Source organism: Oncorhynchus mykiss, chromosome 20 (assembly GCF_057628025.1).
Source record: "Oncorhynchus mykiss isolate SJ-2025 chromosome 20, ASM5762802v1, whole genome shotgun sequence".
NCBI lineage: Eukaryota > Metazoa > Chordata > Actinopteri > Salmoniformes > Salmonidae > Oncorhynchus > Oncorhynchus mykiss.
In genome coordinates, this window is record NC_143041.1 from 19,025,493 (window position 1) to 19,043,517 (window position 18,025).

At 42.8% G+C, this 18,025-nt stretch overlaps 1 protein-coding gene across 4 annotated transcripts in view; it reads right to left on the reverse strand.

The window, feature by feature from the left end:
- Nucleotides 1-9,651, reverse strand: part of LOC110499016 (wings apart-like protein homolog) — a 48,362-nt gene extending 38,711 nt beyond the window's left edge. For 2 of the 4 annotated variants that reach the window (XR_016489363.1, XM_021575817.3), the window contains exons 1-2: nt 8,890-9,651; nt 7,640-8,124 (exon numbers count right to left, since the gene is read on the reverse strand). Coding sequence is in view for 2 of the 4 variants with exons in the window: in XM_021575817.3 (XP_021431492.3) it covers nt 7,640-8,102 (463 nt within the window). In the remaining 2 variants the exon portion in view is untranslated. The remainder of the gene's footprint in view (nt 1-7,639; nt 8,125-8,889) is intronic. The other 2 variants (XR_016489364.1, XM_021575818.3) reach the window with 2 other exon arrangements.
- Between the last annotated feature and the right edge of the window lie 8,374 nt (nt 9,652-18,025).

Here is an 18,025-nt window from a genome sequence, read left to right on the forward strand (position 1 = left end):
AAACTTTGAACATCCCAAGGAGCACCATTAAATCCATTATTTAAAAAATGCAAAGAATATGGCACCACAACAAACCTGCCAAGAGAGGGCCACCCACCAAAACTAACAGACCAGGCAAGGAGGGCATTAATCAGACCAAAGATAATCCTGAAGGAGCCGCAAAGCTCCACAGCAGAGATTGGGAGTATCTGTCCATAGGACCACATTAAGTCATACACTCCACAGAGCTGAGCTTTACGGAAGAGTGTCCAGAAAAAAGAAAAAAAATAAGCAAACACATACAGTGGGGCAAAAAAGTATTTAGTCAGCCATCAATTGTGCAAGTTTTCCCACTTAAAAAGATGAGGCATATCATTTTCATCATAGGTACAATTCAACTATGACAGACAAAATTAGGAAAAAAAAATCCAGAAAATCACATTGTAGGATTTTTAATGATTTAATTTGCAAATCATGGTGGAAAATAAGTATTTGGTCACCTACAAACAAGCAAGATTTCTGGCTCTCACAGACATGTAACTTCTTTAAGAGGCTCATCTGTCCTCCACTCATTACCTGTATTAATGACACCTGTTTGAACTTGTTATCAGTATAAAAGACACCTGTCCACAACCTCAAACAGTCACACTCCAAACTCCACTATGGCCAAGACCAAAGAGCTGTCAAAGGACACCAGAAACAAAATTGTAGACCTGCATCAGGCTGGGAAGACTGAATCTGCAATAGGTATGCAGCTTGGTTTGAAGAAATCAACTGTGGGAGCAATTATTAGGAAATGGAAGACATACAAGACCACTTGTATACAAGACTCGATCTGGGACTCCACGCAAGATCTCACCACGTGGGGTCAAATTGATCACAAGAATGGTGAGAAAAAATCCCAGAACTACACGGGGGGACCTAGTGAATGACCTGCAGAAAGCTGGGACCAAAGTAACAAAGCCTACCATCAGTAACACACTACGCCGCCAGGGACTCAAATCCTGCAGTGCCAGACGTGTTCCCCTGCTTAAGCCAGTAAATGTCCAGGCCCGTCTGAAGTTTGCTAGAGAGCTTTTGGATGATCCAGAAGATTGGGAAAATGTCATATGGTCAGATGAAACCAAAATATAACTTTTTGGTAAAAACTCAACTCTTTGTGTATGGAGGACAAAGAATGCTGAGTTGCATCCAAAGAACACCATACCTACTGTGAAGCATGCGGGTGGAAACATCATGCTTGGGGCTGGTTTTCTGCAAAGGGACCAGGACAACTGATCCGTGTATCGTGAGACCTCCTTCCATCAGCAAGGGCATTGAAGATGAAACGTGGCTGGGTCTTTCAGCAAACACACCGCCCGGGCAACGAAGGAGTGGCTTCGTAAGAAGCATTTCAAGGTCCTGGAGTGGCCTAGCCAGTCTCCAGATCTCAACCCCATAGAACATCTTTGGAGGGAGTTGAAAGTCTGTGTTGGCCAGCAACAGCCCCAAAACATCACTGCTCTAGATGAGATCTGCATGGAGGAATGGGCCAAAATACCAGCAACAGTGTGTGAAAACCTTGTAAAGACTTAAAGAAAACGTTTGACCTCTGTCATTGCCAACAAAGGGTATATAACAAAGTATTGAGATAAACTTTTGTTATTGACCAAATACTTATTTTCCACCATAATTTGCAAATAAATTCATTAAAAATCCTACAATGTGATTTTCTGGATATTTTTTCTCATTTTGTCTGTCATAGTTGAAGTGTACCTATGATGGAAATTACAGGCCTCTCATCTTTTTAAGTGGGAGAACTTGCACAATTGGTGGCTGACTAAATACTTTTTTGCCCCACTGTATGTGTTCGCCAAAATGCATGTGGGAGACCCAAACATATGGAAGAAGGTACTCTGGTTAGATGAGACTAAAATGTAGCTTTTTGGCCATCAAGGAAAACGCTATGTATGGCGCAAACCCAACACCTCTCATAAACCAGAGAACATCATCCCCACAGTGAATAATGGTGGTGGTAGCATTATGCTGTGGGGATGTTTTCCCATCGGCAGGGACTGGGAAACTGGTCAGAATTGAAGGAATGATAGATGGTGCTAAATACAGGAAAATTCTTACGGGAAACCTGTTTCAGGGCGGAGGTTCACCTTCCAGCAGGACAATGACCCTAAGCATACTGCTAAAGCAAGACTCGAGGTGTTTATGGGGAAATGTCTTGGAATGGCCTAGTCAAAGCCCAGACCTCAATCCAATTGAGAATCTGTGGTATGACTTAGACTGCTGTACACCAGCGGAACCCATCCGATTTGAAGGAGCTGGAGCAGTTTTGCCTTGAAGAATGGGCAAGAACCCCAGGGGCTAGATGTGCCAAGCTCAGAGACATACCCCAAGAGACTTGCAGCTGTAATTGCTGCAAAAGGTGGCTCTACAAAGTATTGACTCTGGGGGGGGGGGGTGAATAGTTATGCGTGCTCAAGGTCAGTAGTCTTATTTCTTGTGTCACAAAAAATATTTTGCATCTTCAAAGTGGTAGGCATGTTCTGTAAATCAAAAGATACAAACCCCCTAAAAAAATATATTTGAATTCCAGGTTGTAAGGAAACAAAATAGGAAAAATGCCAAGAGGGGTGAATACTTTCAGAAGCCACTGTAACTCACCACAGGTTAATGAGAATGGTGTGCTTGAAAGGATGCACATAACTCTGCAATGTTGGGTTGTATTGGAGAGTCTGTCTTAAATCAGCCTGTGCCTGTATTTCGTTTTCATGCTAGTGAGGGCCGAGAATCCTCTCATATAGGTATATGGTTGCAAAGGGCATCCGTGTTTTAACGGCGCGATTTGCCAAGGCAGGATACTCTGAGCGCAGACCTATACAGAAATCTGGCACTGGCTTCTGATTCAATTCAATTCCCACATAACCACTTGTTGCAATTTCAATGAGAATCTCTTGTTCAGATATCAGTAAGTGGACTGGAGGCAAGGCATGATAGAGATAACAAATCCAGTTTGTGTCATCCATTTCGGGAAAGTACCTGTGCACACAAAAAAAAAAATCATACAATGATGGAAAGACCTGTGTGTTGTCCTTGTCAATGCAAACAAAGAGCTCCAAATTCTTAATCATAGGCTCAATTTTGTCCCGTGCTTTCAACCGTTTGCTGCCGGCACCCACACGCCCGACTAGCATCATCACCCTAGATGGTTCCGACCTAGAATATGTGGACATCTATAAGTACCTAGGTGTCTGGCTAGACTGTAAACTCTCCTTCCAGACTCATATCAAACACCTATCCAAAATCAAATCTAGAGCCGGCTTTCTATTTCGCAAAACAAAGCCTCCATTCACGCCGCCAAAGTAAAAGTAAAACTGACTATCCTACTGATCCTCGACTTCGGCGATGTCATCTACAAAATAGCTTCCAATACTGAACTCAGCAAACTAGATGCAGTTTATCACAGTGCCATCCGTGTTGTTACTAAAGCACCTTTTTTCTACTGTGTTATTGACTTGTTTATTGTTTACTCCATGTGTAACTGTGTTGTTGTCTGTTCACACTGCTATGCTTTATCTTGGCCAGGTCGCAGTTGTAAATGAGAACTTGTTCTCAACTAGCCTACCTGCTTAAATAAAGGTGAAATAAAAAAAATATAGTTGCTGATATCCCTGTAATCCTTGATTCAGATAATTTAGGTGAGAAAAAACATCACCCAGATAGGCCAGTTGTGTGAGAAACACATCATCATGCAAGCGGTCAGACAAGTGAAAATTATGCCTCTCGGTGGATGCTGCAGTGTACCAAAGTGGCGTCGGAAGCAACTGCTTGCATGTGCGTTACCACTCCACTATGTCTCCCTGTCATGGCTTTTGCACCATCAGTACAGATACCAACACATATTTACCACCAAAGGCCATTTGATGTCACAAAGCTGTCCAGTACTTTAAAAAAAATACTCTCCTGTTGTCCTGGTTTCCTGAAGAGGTATTCCTTAATTGACCCCCATAAATGTGACAGACATACCAGGAGCTGTGCCAGGCCCACCACGTCTGACTCTTCAGCTGTAACGCATAGAATTCACCGGCTTGCATGCGAAGCAGTAATTGTTTCAAAACATCTCCTGCCATGTCACGTATGTATCATGGAACAGTGTTGTTTGATGAAGGCATTGTCTGTATAGATTTTTTGGCCTTTTCCACCAGCATTGTCCCAGCCATATCTGCGGCAGCAGGAAGAATTAAGTCCTCCACAATAGTATGGGGCTTGCCTGTCCTAGCCACTCGGTAGCTCACCATGTAAGATGCTTCTAGCCCCATCTCATTAAATAGTATCTGTTGCCTTTATACATGTCGTACTACTCAAGTCTTAATTCTCGTATGTTTTGTTTCTAAAATGTCTGCGCAAGAGTGAAGGTTTTGGTGAGTTGTGAGATAGTACTTTTGCACATAAACACACTGTGGCTGAGGAAAGGCACTACTCCTAATAAGTGAACCCCAAATCAATGTAGTTCATCATATTTGCCCCTCTTCGATGGTCCAACGTCCCTGTCTGTTGCTCTGTGCTTTCCCGGGTAAGGGGACATTAGTTCTTCGGTCTGCATCAGATTCACAACTGTCAGTCTCCATGCTAGCTGGGCTAACAACAAATGTAGAATTACTGATGATAGCATTGGATGTACTCATGGAAGCTGAACTTGTCGCCGACAGGTGCAGTACTGCTGGTAGTAGCAGTACTACCAGTAACACTGGTATGTCTCTATGGACGCGGGCCTTACTTTTTTAAACCATTTATCCATTTTAAAGCTAACGGAATGAGCAGCAGCTACGTTCGGCTACATACGGACTATTAGTGGAATTCCCATGAGAGAGTAACGGTTAACGTGATTGGATGTTAATTATTTCACTAGGCTACCTGTAATTTACATTGTGTTATTTCACTGAACACTAGACGGTTAATTTTATTTTTGGCAGTGAGACGAGGCAACCTCACCCAAATGTATAGCCCCGTTGGAAAATATAAATGACCTGTTTGAAAAAATACTATTTTTATTTTATTTGGCGTACCCCCGACAGCATTGCGCATACCCCAGTTTTGGAATACTTGATCTAGACGATGCATCATAGATTAATAAAAATATATATTTTTTAACTCACTGGAGTTTACAGGAACGTGAGAAAGTGTTACTTAATGACATGTCCACAAACACTATGTAATTAATATTAGAGTTTAAATGTAAACTTCAACTAGTATACCATTTTTATGATTTATGGACAAACTATAGCAACATTGTGTTTTATTCAAAAGTTGTTTTGATAAAGGATTTTGACCCATTTCGGTAATGAGAATGGGGTGAAAATGTACAAAGTCAGGTGTAAAATGTATTTAAAATTAGACACTTCCAAAACCTACATCTCAGTCCTGAATGATGACAGTTGATTTTTAAAAATGCATCATGATTTTGCAACTCAATCTGACAGACATTTTAGAAACTGGTTTCATGAGAATCACCCACCGGTGTGGAAGCACCCGCTTTCAATATACTTTGTATCCCTTATTATTTGGGGAATTAACTGTAGGGCATACAGCAAATATGCTATTATTTTGGGAATTAACTGTAGGGCATAGAGCAAATATGCTATTATTTTGGGAATTAAGTGTAGGGCATACAGCAAATATGCTATTATTTTGGGAATTAACTGTAGGGCATACAGCAAATATGCTATTATTTTGGAAATTAACTTTAGAGCATAGAGCAAATATGCAGGGATGTAAAATTATGCGATACTGTTTTGTGGTGGACAAGGCACACACCAGCAAGCAACATTGCATTGAAACGGGCCTGTAACTAGAGCAACAAGTTGCTGCCTTGATGCAGTAAATTACATTCAGCGTGTCTACTTAAGCCTGTTCCATGTGTCCAAGTCGAAACAGTTGGCGCATATATTACGACGAAATTTGAAGTTGTCGTCCGTTGGTGTTCAGCAGGTTTTATTTAGAAGTTTCGTAGGCGAAGCCTGCATCCCTACGTCTGTGATTGACCAACAGTACTATGGCGCCTAGTAGGAGTGGGAACTATGTACGGGATTCTTCAGTGAAGCGGATGTCGTCATCCAACGAGAGACATTTTTTCACTTGAGAAATACTGTACCAAACATCTTAGGTAGATGTAAAATTGCACGACTAAGACCTCAGCAAAAACATAAAAATGACAGATTTATTGATTTATCTTGAATTAATTTTGAGAAAGGGTTTCTGGCTGTTGTTGTTGCCATGGTTGCTCAAGAGGGACAAACGGCAATATTGCTCCTTTTTGTTTCTCAAGTGAAAGGTCTTTAGGGAGTATGCGAGGCACAGACGTTTGCGTCGCCTAGCCGAGTTCTGCTAGGGGCAAACAACCTAATATGCGGGCTCCTTTAGCAAGGCTGAATACAATCATAACCACCTGCCACAGAGAAGCCGGCCTCCTAAAAACGAGGCTACCCCTGTCAGGTGGACTGGTTTTATATTAGTGAAGCGAGTCAACATAAAGACTGCACATTCTAATGGGTTTGCATCTCCCCGGCGAACGCGCTTTGGAAGTAATCCACGAGAGCCTGCCAGGCTGACAGTTTGTCCCCAATATTCCAGTCCAAAGGGTGAGCTAAACTCACTCACTCACTCACTCGCCTGTTGAAGCCTGCTCCAAAGACACAGAGACAGATTAGAGGTTTGTCTGTTCCAAGAGTTGGGAAACTTTTCCAAAGTCAAAAGCTAACAGTGTCTGCAAAGTGGTAAATTGTCACAAGGCAGGGTGTTGCATTAAAAAATGTCCACTCGTCTGAATCATGAGGTCAGCTACCAATCTGATGACTAAATCAGATGGGTGGATGACATATGGTCTGAAATGAATAGAGACAATTGCATCCTAAATTAATAATTATGCATATTATTTTGTAACCTCACTAGAAGAACTGTCTTCTTTACTGCTCAGGATTGGATCACTAAATCTAAGGACAATCAAAATATTTAGTACCTATAATTACCTTGTATTCATTCGCATTTAATGAATTACAGGAAATCAATCTGTTTCAATAATTGTAACTAGGGATGGCTGACTTGGCACACAATATTTATTCTTAAAGACATGCTCCAGAACTTGTGACAACTCAGTATTTGGGCTCGGTGTCAATGTGTAGTTCATACATGCATAACCTATGAGCAGAATTACTGTCTTCTCAATTAGCTGCAATTATCCCTTGTTTGAAAGTGGCTTTTTCTGGAAGCTGTGCTGCGCCATTTTCCCCCCCGTGGGCCAACCCCTAGCAATTTGAGGTTCTTGCTAATGAGCATCAGCCCCTTGTCATTTGAGTGACAACTAGCAAGATGCACACGTCAGAGGGAGAGACAGCAATGACTTGGGGCACATATGAGACTTTATAAGCAATTTTCAGGGACCACTTTTGGCAGGTAAACACTACTTTCAGTACTGGCTAAAAAGTCTACAAAAGCACCAGAGAATCTCTAACAAATAAAAACTACCAAATTGCAAGGCAGAGGAAAATTCCATGCATGCACAATATTTAGATGTGTTTGACCCTACACCCTCTGGAAGTCAAAGTCTTTTGGCCCCATCGAACATTCTACAATGTATTATTAGTCCTACTTTGCAACATGAGTGTCCTCCTACCTGTTGTGGGGGTGGTGTTGAAGAACCTGGCTGTGTCCTCGGTGACCCTCAGTTGGGTTCTATCAATCCCCAGACTAGAGGTTGCTCTACTTGGAGCAAGGCTGGTTCTGCTGCTGGACTCCAGGGACAAGCCTGGCCTCCCTGTCAGGGGCAGTTCTGTGGATGCCGGCTTGACTGGGGAGGCTTTTGCCTGTGGGACGCGAGAGGTGACCGTCTTGGACTCCTCATCGCTGTCAAACCCAAAGGGGTCCTCGGAGCTCTCGTTGGAGAGTTTGGGCCTCTTGGGCTGCTCTGCCACCTCAGTCTTCGGGCCGGGGCGCTTGGAACTCACCTTGGCCTTGTATGTCGTCTCGCCCCATTTGGTGCTGAGCGTGGCTCTCTTGTTGGACAGGACCTCGTCGAACTTGGATGATGAGCCGTCGCCTCCCTTACGGCTGTAGGTTTTACCAAATCTGGACGTCATCGTGACACCTGTTTCATATTCTCTGCGATGAGTACAAAATATGAAATGCATTATTTGCAGTCATCATATGCCATTTCTCATCAAAACAATTACGTTTACTGTAATGTTGTCATGTAATAAATCTGGACTAAGGGGGTTATCTGGAAGCTGTCATTTCACCACATTTTTTTTCTACCGTGTGATCCTTCATTTTCAGGTTCAGCAAACAGGCTCCGACTGCTCTGGAAGTGGCTAACGCAATGTGCAGTTAAGTACAATTCATCCCCATTAACTTAGACACTATAACTTTAGGTAAACATCAACTAAATCAATCAGCTAACGGTATTAAAGAAAAAATAGTGTGTCTAACGTTAGCTGGGATAATATAGTAGCTACATACTACTAGCTAACGTTAGTATTTCAGTGTTCAACAACCAAAACAGACCCATATGGCTAGCTAGTTACGATGTTAGCTACCTAGATCAATTAGCTAGATAGCTAATGTTCACTAACTAACTAGCCACTAGCTTCGGGTGACACAGTCGAGGCTGGCTACCTAACTAGCCACATAACGTAAACAATTCTCGCAAAAAATCTAAAATAATGCAGCCAGTTACAGTAAATAGCTAGCTTACGTTAACTACTTGGCTAGTAGCTAGCTAGCTTACGTTAGCTAGCTGGCTCAAGCTAACAGACGCAACATGATTAGATGACATCCAATTCTCACATTGATTTTAAGGTTTCAAGTGGTTTGAAAATCTGTGTATATTTCACAAAATTGCATTGAATATACAACTGCCTCACTTACTTGGTGCGCGAAAAGACCGAACCACTCAACAACACACTCCGAAGAAGGCGGCCGCTTCCCGCACCAGATTGGGCCTCCCGACCCTGTTCAAAGCTCGCTTGCAAAACAATATAAACAAGGCTCAACTGCCTGTAGTAATGACATATATGGGACAGTCAAATACTGTAAAAAAGTCCCGTGTATCCTGGGTAGCAATGTTATTTTGATAATGTTGGTTTTACGTCTGATATATTCATTTTTTAAAGCTCTATCAAACTCGATTGTCTCCTCTGTGTTGCACGGACGCCTTCCATTCGAGTTCCCCCTCCCTCGTCTTTTTGCTTCCAACGGCATTGAGGGAGTTATTTTACCCTGTCTCAGCTTGAACCGGTCAATGGCCCGTCACGTCATCGGGCTTAAACTGGGAAATAGGAGCGCCCTCTTAAATCAAACAGTAATCTGCGCCACTCCGTCATGTTGTCAACAAGCCAGCATGGTGCATCTTTTCCATAAAATAAATGTTGGAATTTTCAAACCATTTTTTATTGGGAAAGCAGACAAAGCGTTTTTGTCTATGCAAATCCCTTGTGCATGAGAAAACACAGAATCATACTGATTACAACACGTACTTAATTACGTCACTTTTGTTTTGAGCCCAATTCACCGTCGTACAGAGCGGGGGGGGTACCTGGATCACGGCCGGGAGGCAGCCCATTTCCAAATCGAAAGAAATCAACTTTCAGCCGGTGCAAACCTAGCCAACACGCACGCCCGGACGAGATTAATCGAACCCTCTCACTTTCACGTCACTGCAAGTACAGTGTGGTCCAATCAGGAAGAGAGATCTTTGAATGTGACGGAGAACTATCGCTGCGAAGCACTATTCTTCCTTGTGATTGGTTCGAAAGCCGAGAACACCTGAACAACTTTTTATTTCATTGGACTATGGAAAGTGCTCACCGGGATCCTTGGGACGTCCCTACCCTAAACACTAACTCCTGCCCTAACCCTTTCCCTTACCTAACCCGAACTTTAAAGGCCCAGTGCAGTCAAAAACGTGATTTTTCTGTGTTTTATATTTCCACACAGTGAGTTTGGAATAATAGGCTACTGTGAAAATGATAATGCCATTTATAAGAGCTGTTTGAAAATACCACCTTCAATTTTTGCCTGTTTTGGTGACATCATAGTTTTGGCCTGCCTGGTACATCACAGAGGAGTCCACAATAACTGGATGTTCTGGTTTTCAGGAGAAATGGAAAGAGAGAGCCTGTGACACAACTTCTGCTTTTGGAAAAAGACAACACTCCATCTTAGCTCCTCCTCCACATTTACTGGATTGGTTGAATAGCGCAGAAGAGAACGTCAAGACCAGTATGTAGGGGATCAAGTTTCAGACATTTATTTTTTGACTACCACATTAGGTTATTCCCAGACAGACCAAGCAAAATTGTTGCTTCAGAAATGACTCTTTGCTAAGAAGCTATTTTTGACAATTTTAATTGCAAACAATCACATTAAGTTACTTAATTGTTACCCAGAAATGATTTGATATTGATTTGATATTAGATACAGCATTGGACCGTTAACCCTTACCCTAACCATTTTAAATTTGATCTTCAAATGGGGTAGGGATGTCCCAACGATTCTGGATAGCAAGGACCATTGGACTGTTGGTGAGAGGTGTCCTCTTTGGGGGATGTCATCGAAGCTAGTGGAATGAAATAAGTATGGTAACTGTAGTGAAATTTGGTACTGAAATAAATAATCAAATTACATTTATATGGCACTTTTGACTTGGTGCTGTCCTAGATCCCAAAGTAACAATTAGCCTACAGTGACGAGGGAAAAAACACTTGAAGACCCTATCAATAGCCACAAATTAGCCCCAAATAAAGTGCATTCTAACGTAAAAGACACTCTACCATAAAGTAGATGAAAATGTGTCCACCTGTCCTAGAGAAGTCTATTGTCCTACAATGAAATAAGTGATGGTTTTATGGAGAGGCATAGTTTGATGGACCAGTTCCATTAAATTACGCATCCCACCAGAACATACATCCCCAGATACCTTGTCAGAGTATCATTCCTCTGGAGAGAAAAAAAACAGTCAGTGTCATTTTTTAAAATGTTTGTTTATGGTCATGTGGGCAGCCGAGTATGTTTTAAACATAAATATTTACTGTTGTAGGTTCCCATTCACCGGATGGCTGAATATTCTGTGGTTCATACATGTAGCCTGCACATTATTTCTTACATCTTTGATGTGTGAAGTACATTTTGGATACAGTAACTACGTTGTATTGGAGGCCTATCCACACCCACTTTTCATGTTTGAAATGTGAATATATTTGGGTACGTGTGCACTTCTGTTTGACCTGATCAAGTTTCAGCTAGATAGGTGGTAATTCTGTTATTTTCAAATGAATTGATACCCAGCTGTGAATTACTTGGAGAAAATATCCCTCACTTCATTTCTGTCCTGATTGAAGTTGTTGGGCCCACAGTCTGTGACATGAAGTTGAGAGTCAAATAATTTCACTGCCATCTACTGGAAAGGCTTTTTGACAAGGGGCCTAATGTGTAGTCCTAGACATGATCCCTATGATAATAATATGGTTACACAGATCAATGACATTTCAATGATCAAGGAAAGGAACCGTGTGCCAATCCTTGCGTGCGTAATAATCACCTGTCGCTAGTAGAACATCTCGATTCTCTGTCCATATCGGAGAGAGTTTGCCGGGGGGGGGGGGGGGGGGGGGGGTTGTCGTCCAAGTTACACTTTCCAAACAGTCCTTTTTTTCCTGTCGCTGGTGTGAAGGGGAATCCTTAGGGCGACAACGATGACACATATATTGCCAATGGGTGTGTGTGTGTGGATGCAGCTCGTACAACGCAATAATTTTTTTATTTTTATTCGGGAACCCTTTATCTCATAAGGGTGTAACGTATGGCTTTCAGTCCATGTAAGTCAGGGGGGGGACACAGAACCCTGTGATTGGATGTTATTAACGTTACGTTACTGAATACACATTCCTGATCATGTTGTTCATAAGGTCAGTGTTGAAGGCTCCTCTCAAGGCATTCTGAGGCGGTCTGTCCCCGGAGGGAACAGTAAGAGACGTGTTGTAGCACCGCGTTATCCTTACCAGTGCTGATAGTTACTTCTGTCATTTTTTTTTTTTTTTTTGACTCCTAAGTAGGACCACAGGGGTAGTTAGTTGTCGGACTGGGGGTGAATAGGGATGAGGTGAGCATGGATGTGCGGCCTAACATTTCTATCATAACCATGTGATCCTCATTTTCTTCTTCTTCTATCCATCTAAATCGATTTTGACTGGTTACGTGTGTCCAACCGTCTGACTTGTCACATACGGGTTGTCAGAGACGAGCAGGCCACACCAACCGAGACGTGCAGGCCACACCAGCCGCCGGCAAACTGTGTCACCCGCTTGGCAGTGACCTGCTGGGGCAAGCGATAAGCTGAGAGAGCCGTGAGAGTGGACATCAACATATCCATCATGACCATAAGGACAGGTGTGTGCGTCTGTGGCGGTCACCAATGTCTGTGTGACAGAAGTGTTGGCATTTCTTATCCTGAGGTGGTTTTGAAGGGCACAGTATGGAGATTAGTTCAGGTTGGCAGAGGGCCCAGGGTTCTTCGAGGTACTCCTATGTTATCCCAGAGTTCTTAGCCAGCAGAAATCTGTACGTAGCATGCTGTGTCCGGGAGGGCCAAAAGTCAGTGTACCCCAGCCAAGAGCCGTGCGTACCAGGAGGGATGCTAGACACGATCGGTGCCAACCACGCCAACCTGGTGTTGAGAAACTGGCAAAGTTGTGTGGAGATTGGCACCTGGAGAGATCTGACAGCAGTCTTTTTCCAACGAGACTGGCAGTGCCATCCCAGAGATCAACTAGGCCTTTGACCAGTTCCAGATACGCTGTGCGAATCTGTGAGGAGCAGAGAAGAGTCACAGGGGAAACGATTGGAAACTATTATGAATACGTTGCAAAAGGTTCCATTGGGATACAGAATACCAGATCAAGTTGAAATGGGAAGTTTTTAAACACTGGTAATTCGAGGGCTTTTACATTATCACAATTTCAATGCAAATCCATAATTTCACCTCTGAACTTAAAATTGAAGTTTGCCATTGTTACTGTCACAGTAGCAATGTGGCTGTTGAGTCCAAACCCCACTGTGTATCACCACCCTCCTCACCACACCTCCTCCTCCTGTCTGTTTGTTTTCCAGCTGACTCTTCACAGTCCCGCACGCATGATGAGCCCCCCCCCCCCCCCCCCTACCACAGCTTACCCTCCCAGCGGGCACCAGCCTGCCCGGCAGCCCCAGACGCTGGTATGCTGCCAGGCCCACACACTGACAACCATAGAGAAGCAGAGACAGAGGGAGGACAGTTGATCAGACATTTGGGACACATCTCCCACCACGGGCCTGCTGCCAGCTGCATGCAACCAGTATGGAGCAGGCTGCTTGCCACATTGGAACATGATTATCTTTCATTTGGTCTGCTTTTGTGTGGAGTACAATGGCCACCATAAAAGGGGGCAGAGCCACCTGTAGAGTTAATGAGATGGTCACGCTTGGAGCATTTGGGCTGGACAGGAGGGGGGATTTACGATGGTTGTGTTCTGAAGTGCTCACCTTGTTTGTTTGTTTGTTTTTTCAAGTCACAGACAAGAGTTCACACACACACAGTTTTTATATGAAATGAGTGTCTACAGTTTTGAGTTTTCAATTAGCATGTGTGTGCTTATGTTTCTTTCTTTGTATGTGTAGTGTGCCGGGTCATCCCAGCAAGGCTACTCCAGAGGACCTGTTCTACCTCCTGTCGCGAAGGGTTGTCCATAACAACCAACCAGGTTTTTATTTGTCCGTCCATCTTTCTGTTCTCTCTTTCTACTCTCTCTGGCTCTCTCTCTCTCCCAGTCTCCTCTCCACGAATGCGGTTTTCATTTATTGTTTGCTCACCTTTTGCTCCTTTTAATGAAGTGAAATATTTACAATGTTGAAAGTCCAGCAACAAAATGCTTGGAGGGTGCTGCCTCACTGAAAGGTTGACGACCCCCAGTGGAAAAATGTGCCATGAAAGGTCATGATACCGTAGCAGTGGGAGCTGTCAGAAAACGTAAACAACAACTCGCCTGGCTCAGTGTGTTGTCGGTCTTTTTATGGTCAATGGGTTGTCAGACGTGGTGTTGGAGTGCCTGGGGAGCCAGTGGGAGCTGCACTGCCCTCATCTCACCGAGTCAGGCACCCTGAGTCACCTCTACATGTCAGCCAGGCAGAAGAGGGCAAGGAGCCTTCAGGACAGTGCAGGTGTGGCGCTTAAATGTCCCCCCCCATCTACCAGAGTTTATCCGAGTACAGCATCTCTTACTGACTTTGCCACTTGATCTCCATCATAACCTAATGAGCACAACTGTAAGTCATTTCTCATTGGTTTCACACACACAATGCACATTTTTGCAAAACAGTAAACACAACGCTCTACAAAAGATGCGAAATTCAGTTGAGTAAATCACCAAAAAAACTAAATTAAAAAATTGTCACAGCTGATACAAATTACTCCCATGAATGTGAACCTCTTCCGCACCTGTGCTAAACTTCTTTGCACAATTGTTCAATCGGCAATCAGTCCTTATTCATGCATAAAAAGAGGTCACCTCTGAGATTGCTGTTTGCAAGAATGGGCCAAGTAAGAGGCAGAGGGAAAGGAAGAGAGGGGCCCGCAGAGGACGATTGTAACAGAGCTGAACTATTGACAAAGGTCAAATAAAGCCTTTTGTTGACAGATATTCATGCTCTTGAGTGACATTCTTTCTGCATTGGTCATCTTTGGTCAAATAATTTTAGGTAAAAATAATACTGCTCATGCTGTGATATGTTTACTTGCCCTTTTATGGTGCATAATTAAAGTATCAACAAAATGCCACAGACATTGCTCGGGTATATTGATAGCTGTAGCTAGTATTTATTGGGCCATTGTGTACCGATTGATTGAAATAGCTTTTCATTAGATAAGTTGTATATTCTGGTGGAGGTAGTTGATTTTGTGTGATGTTTTTAAATGTTGAGAGTCTTAATTCATTTTGCAAATTAAATGTGTCATTTTGACCAACGTGTTTCAGTTCAGGGCTGCGCGTTACTTGTTTTGAAAAAGTTGATTCTGTTTGGACAAATCAAGCAATGGAGAAAGAAAAAAAAAACTATCTGCGTTGGAGATAACAGTATTAGAATCCGAATGTCTCTGCATCCTATCATTGGGCCTATCTGTTGTGGGAGACAGACATGGCCCGAGTCACAGGAGTTAGTGCCAAATACTTATCCTCTGATAACATTGAGGACATGTGTGTTAGTGACAATCCGGAATTCATTTTCTATGAGGATAGACAATTTTTGTCAGTCCTGTCTGCAAGGACAGAGGTGATTAGGTTATTGGCTTTGTTCCCCCAGTATGTATATTGGTTTCATTTTCTCATTCAGTAAATCCAACCAATAAGTGCTGTCTTGTTAAATATATAAAGGGTTATTTTTCATCACTGCCTTATCACAATATTTGTATCTTTGTTGTATGTGTTTGTTGTGTGCATATCTATATAATCTGATTACTTCTGCCATAATTGTAGCATGCATTTGTTCTTGCATGGACCAGACAGTGGTAAGAGTGAGAGTGACATATCACACAGTCGACCAGGCAGCAGCAACTCGAGCAGGGACAAACATCTGTGAAAGATGCCACCAGCACCCATAACATACATTTTTCGTTGGGGACATTAACACTCCTGTTGTGTTCATTTCATTTTAATTCCTTCTGTGTTCCTGGTCCAAAATGACCGCCCCATTATAGCTGATTATAAAACCATGATAATACATATTATCACCCAATGTTGTGTTAGATCTTTTGATTGACTTAAGTTCTTGAGAAAATTACACGTTTTGAACTTCTATTGCAATTTATGGCCTGTAGGCCTCCTTGACCTGAGCTCATGCAACTCATGAGTAAAAAAAAGCATAATGTATAATGATTGATTATTTTGACGATAACAAATACTCAGATGAGACATTGTGCTAATTTATCACAAACTACTCTGTGCAAAGTTTATCAAGGACTCCTCACCAGTGTCATGATCAAAGATATGATCAAGAGCCTCACATACAGTATATTGTTTGGTCAATTTGCTGCCACAGAATGAGTTGTGAGCAAGGCCTCAAAAAAGCTTCATGTACCAGAGCTTTGAAAAAAGTTATATATTATTGAAACATTGTTGCGATTCATTGAGAAAGCCAACAGGTGTGGTTCCCGTGGGGGACAGATTCTATTGGGTTAACGTTCCTGTGGGGGTTGCCATGGAAGCTAAGAAGGGGAGTGAGGTGTGTGTGCTCAAACACATGCATGTGGGGGTCTGGGAGAGGAAGTGTGTCCACCTGATGAATAGGCATGTGCCTGAACTCAATTTTATACACTAATTGTAGTCTCACCCATTAATTTCTAATGACCGGTCATTTTTGACCGGGAACACCACAAGTGTACAAACTAACTCCTATTGACAACCCATACGGGTTTCCCATTTGGTTAAATTTCAGTTCATGTACCCATAAATCGCTCAAACAGTATACTGATAACCGATGAATGAAATTAATGGTCAGACTTAAGCTTGTGGTTTCCCCCAGCCCTCTCCTTGGCCGTCAGGACCTATAACCCAGAGGCATTTCCTGAACACTGGGGCTCTCTGCCATGGCCCTGCCACACCTATTCCAGAGGAGCCAGACTACCACAACACACTATTCCTGGTAAACCCCTAGGAGTGACAGTGGTAAGAGTGGGAGTGACAAATCACAGTCACACTGAATCACCTGATTCAACTAATCAAGTGCTTGATGAGAGTTGAATCTGACAAGCTAGTACTGGGTTGGAACAAATATGTGCACCCGTGTGAGTCACCAAGTTACATGTTTGATCTTCACTATACTAGACTGTCCAGCAACACTGTTTGGGAGGAACTCCGCACTGTAAACAATGCTGTGGCTTGTAAACACAGGCAATCACTCAACCAAAACCAATGAATCCTATTTTCAACAAAAACAAGGTCAAGGAGGTACAGGGATGAACTTTTCCCCTGCTTGTATAAAGTGATGTCAGATTGGATAACTCATTTTGTAACTTATACTATGAATCCTCCAGAATACACCCAATCTCTTGTGGGACTGACCTCAGTTGGATGAATCCATGTCAAACTTGCCCATGTTTCCCCAGCCCAGCCCCAGTCAGTGGTGTAGCGGAGGGTATACAATACGCCTTCTACCCACTTGTTTTTTCAGTTAGAATTGAGTATACACACAACATTTTTGCTACAATGTGCGCTGAGAGTCGGGAAGCAAGTTCAGGGAGCGAATACATATACTTAGTTAATTAATACATAAATGACCCAAACTCATGACACAAACAGCGCACCGACCTGATACAGATACAATGACGACGGGGGAAGAATTCCAAATAGAGTGACAATTATAGGGCAAGCAATCAAGGAGGTGATGGAGTCCAGGTGAGTGTCATAAAGCGCAATTACGCGTTACGACGGTGACAAGTGTGCGCCATGACGAGCAGACTGGTGACCTAGAGGCCGGAGAGGGAGCACACGTGACAACCAAAGTAGTGTAGTGGAGGTACAGTAGATGCCGTTTCTATTAATAAGGCTGATGGAACAGATCAGTATATTTAGCCTCAAATAGTGAGGAACTATTTCTTAACATTTCAGGCTCAGCAATGCACACGGCGGTAGGCCTATGCGCAAATGTTTAAAAATGCAAACAAATGTGGCTTCTACTGGTAATTGAGATGCACAAACTATGGGATAAGGGGAACGGATAATCCACAATTACGATTAAGACATTAATGAGCCAGCTAAGATGGACATAGTCAATATAACTATTTGTTCAGCAATTTTGAAATGTACAGCCATATAATTCAGAACACGGGAGTTCTTACAGTATTCTTCCTGTACACCAAGTCAGAACTTTAGGATACATAAAGGGGGCATATAAGCAGACAATGAAAGCTCTTACAATAGTCAATGATTGCATTTCTCCAAAATAGGTTATAGGCTACATGTGCACCACCAAGTCAGAA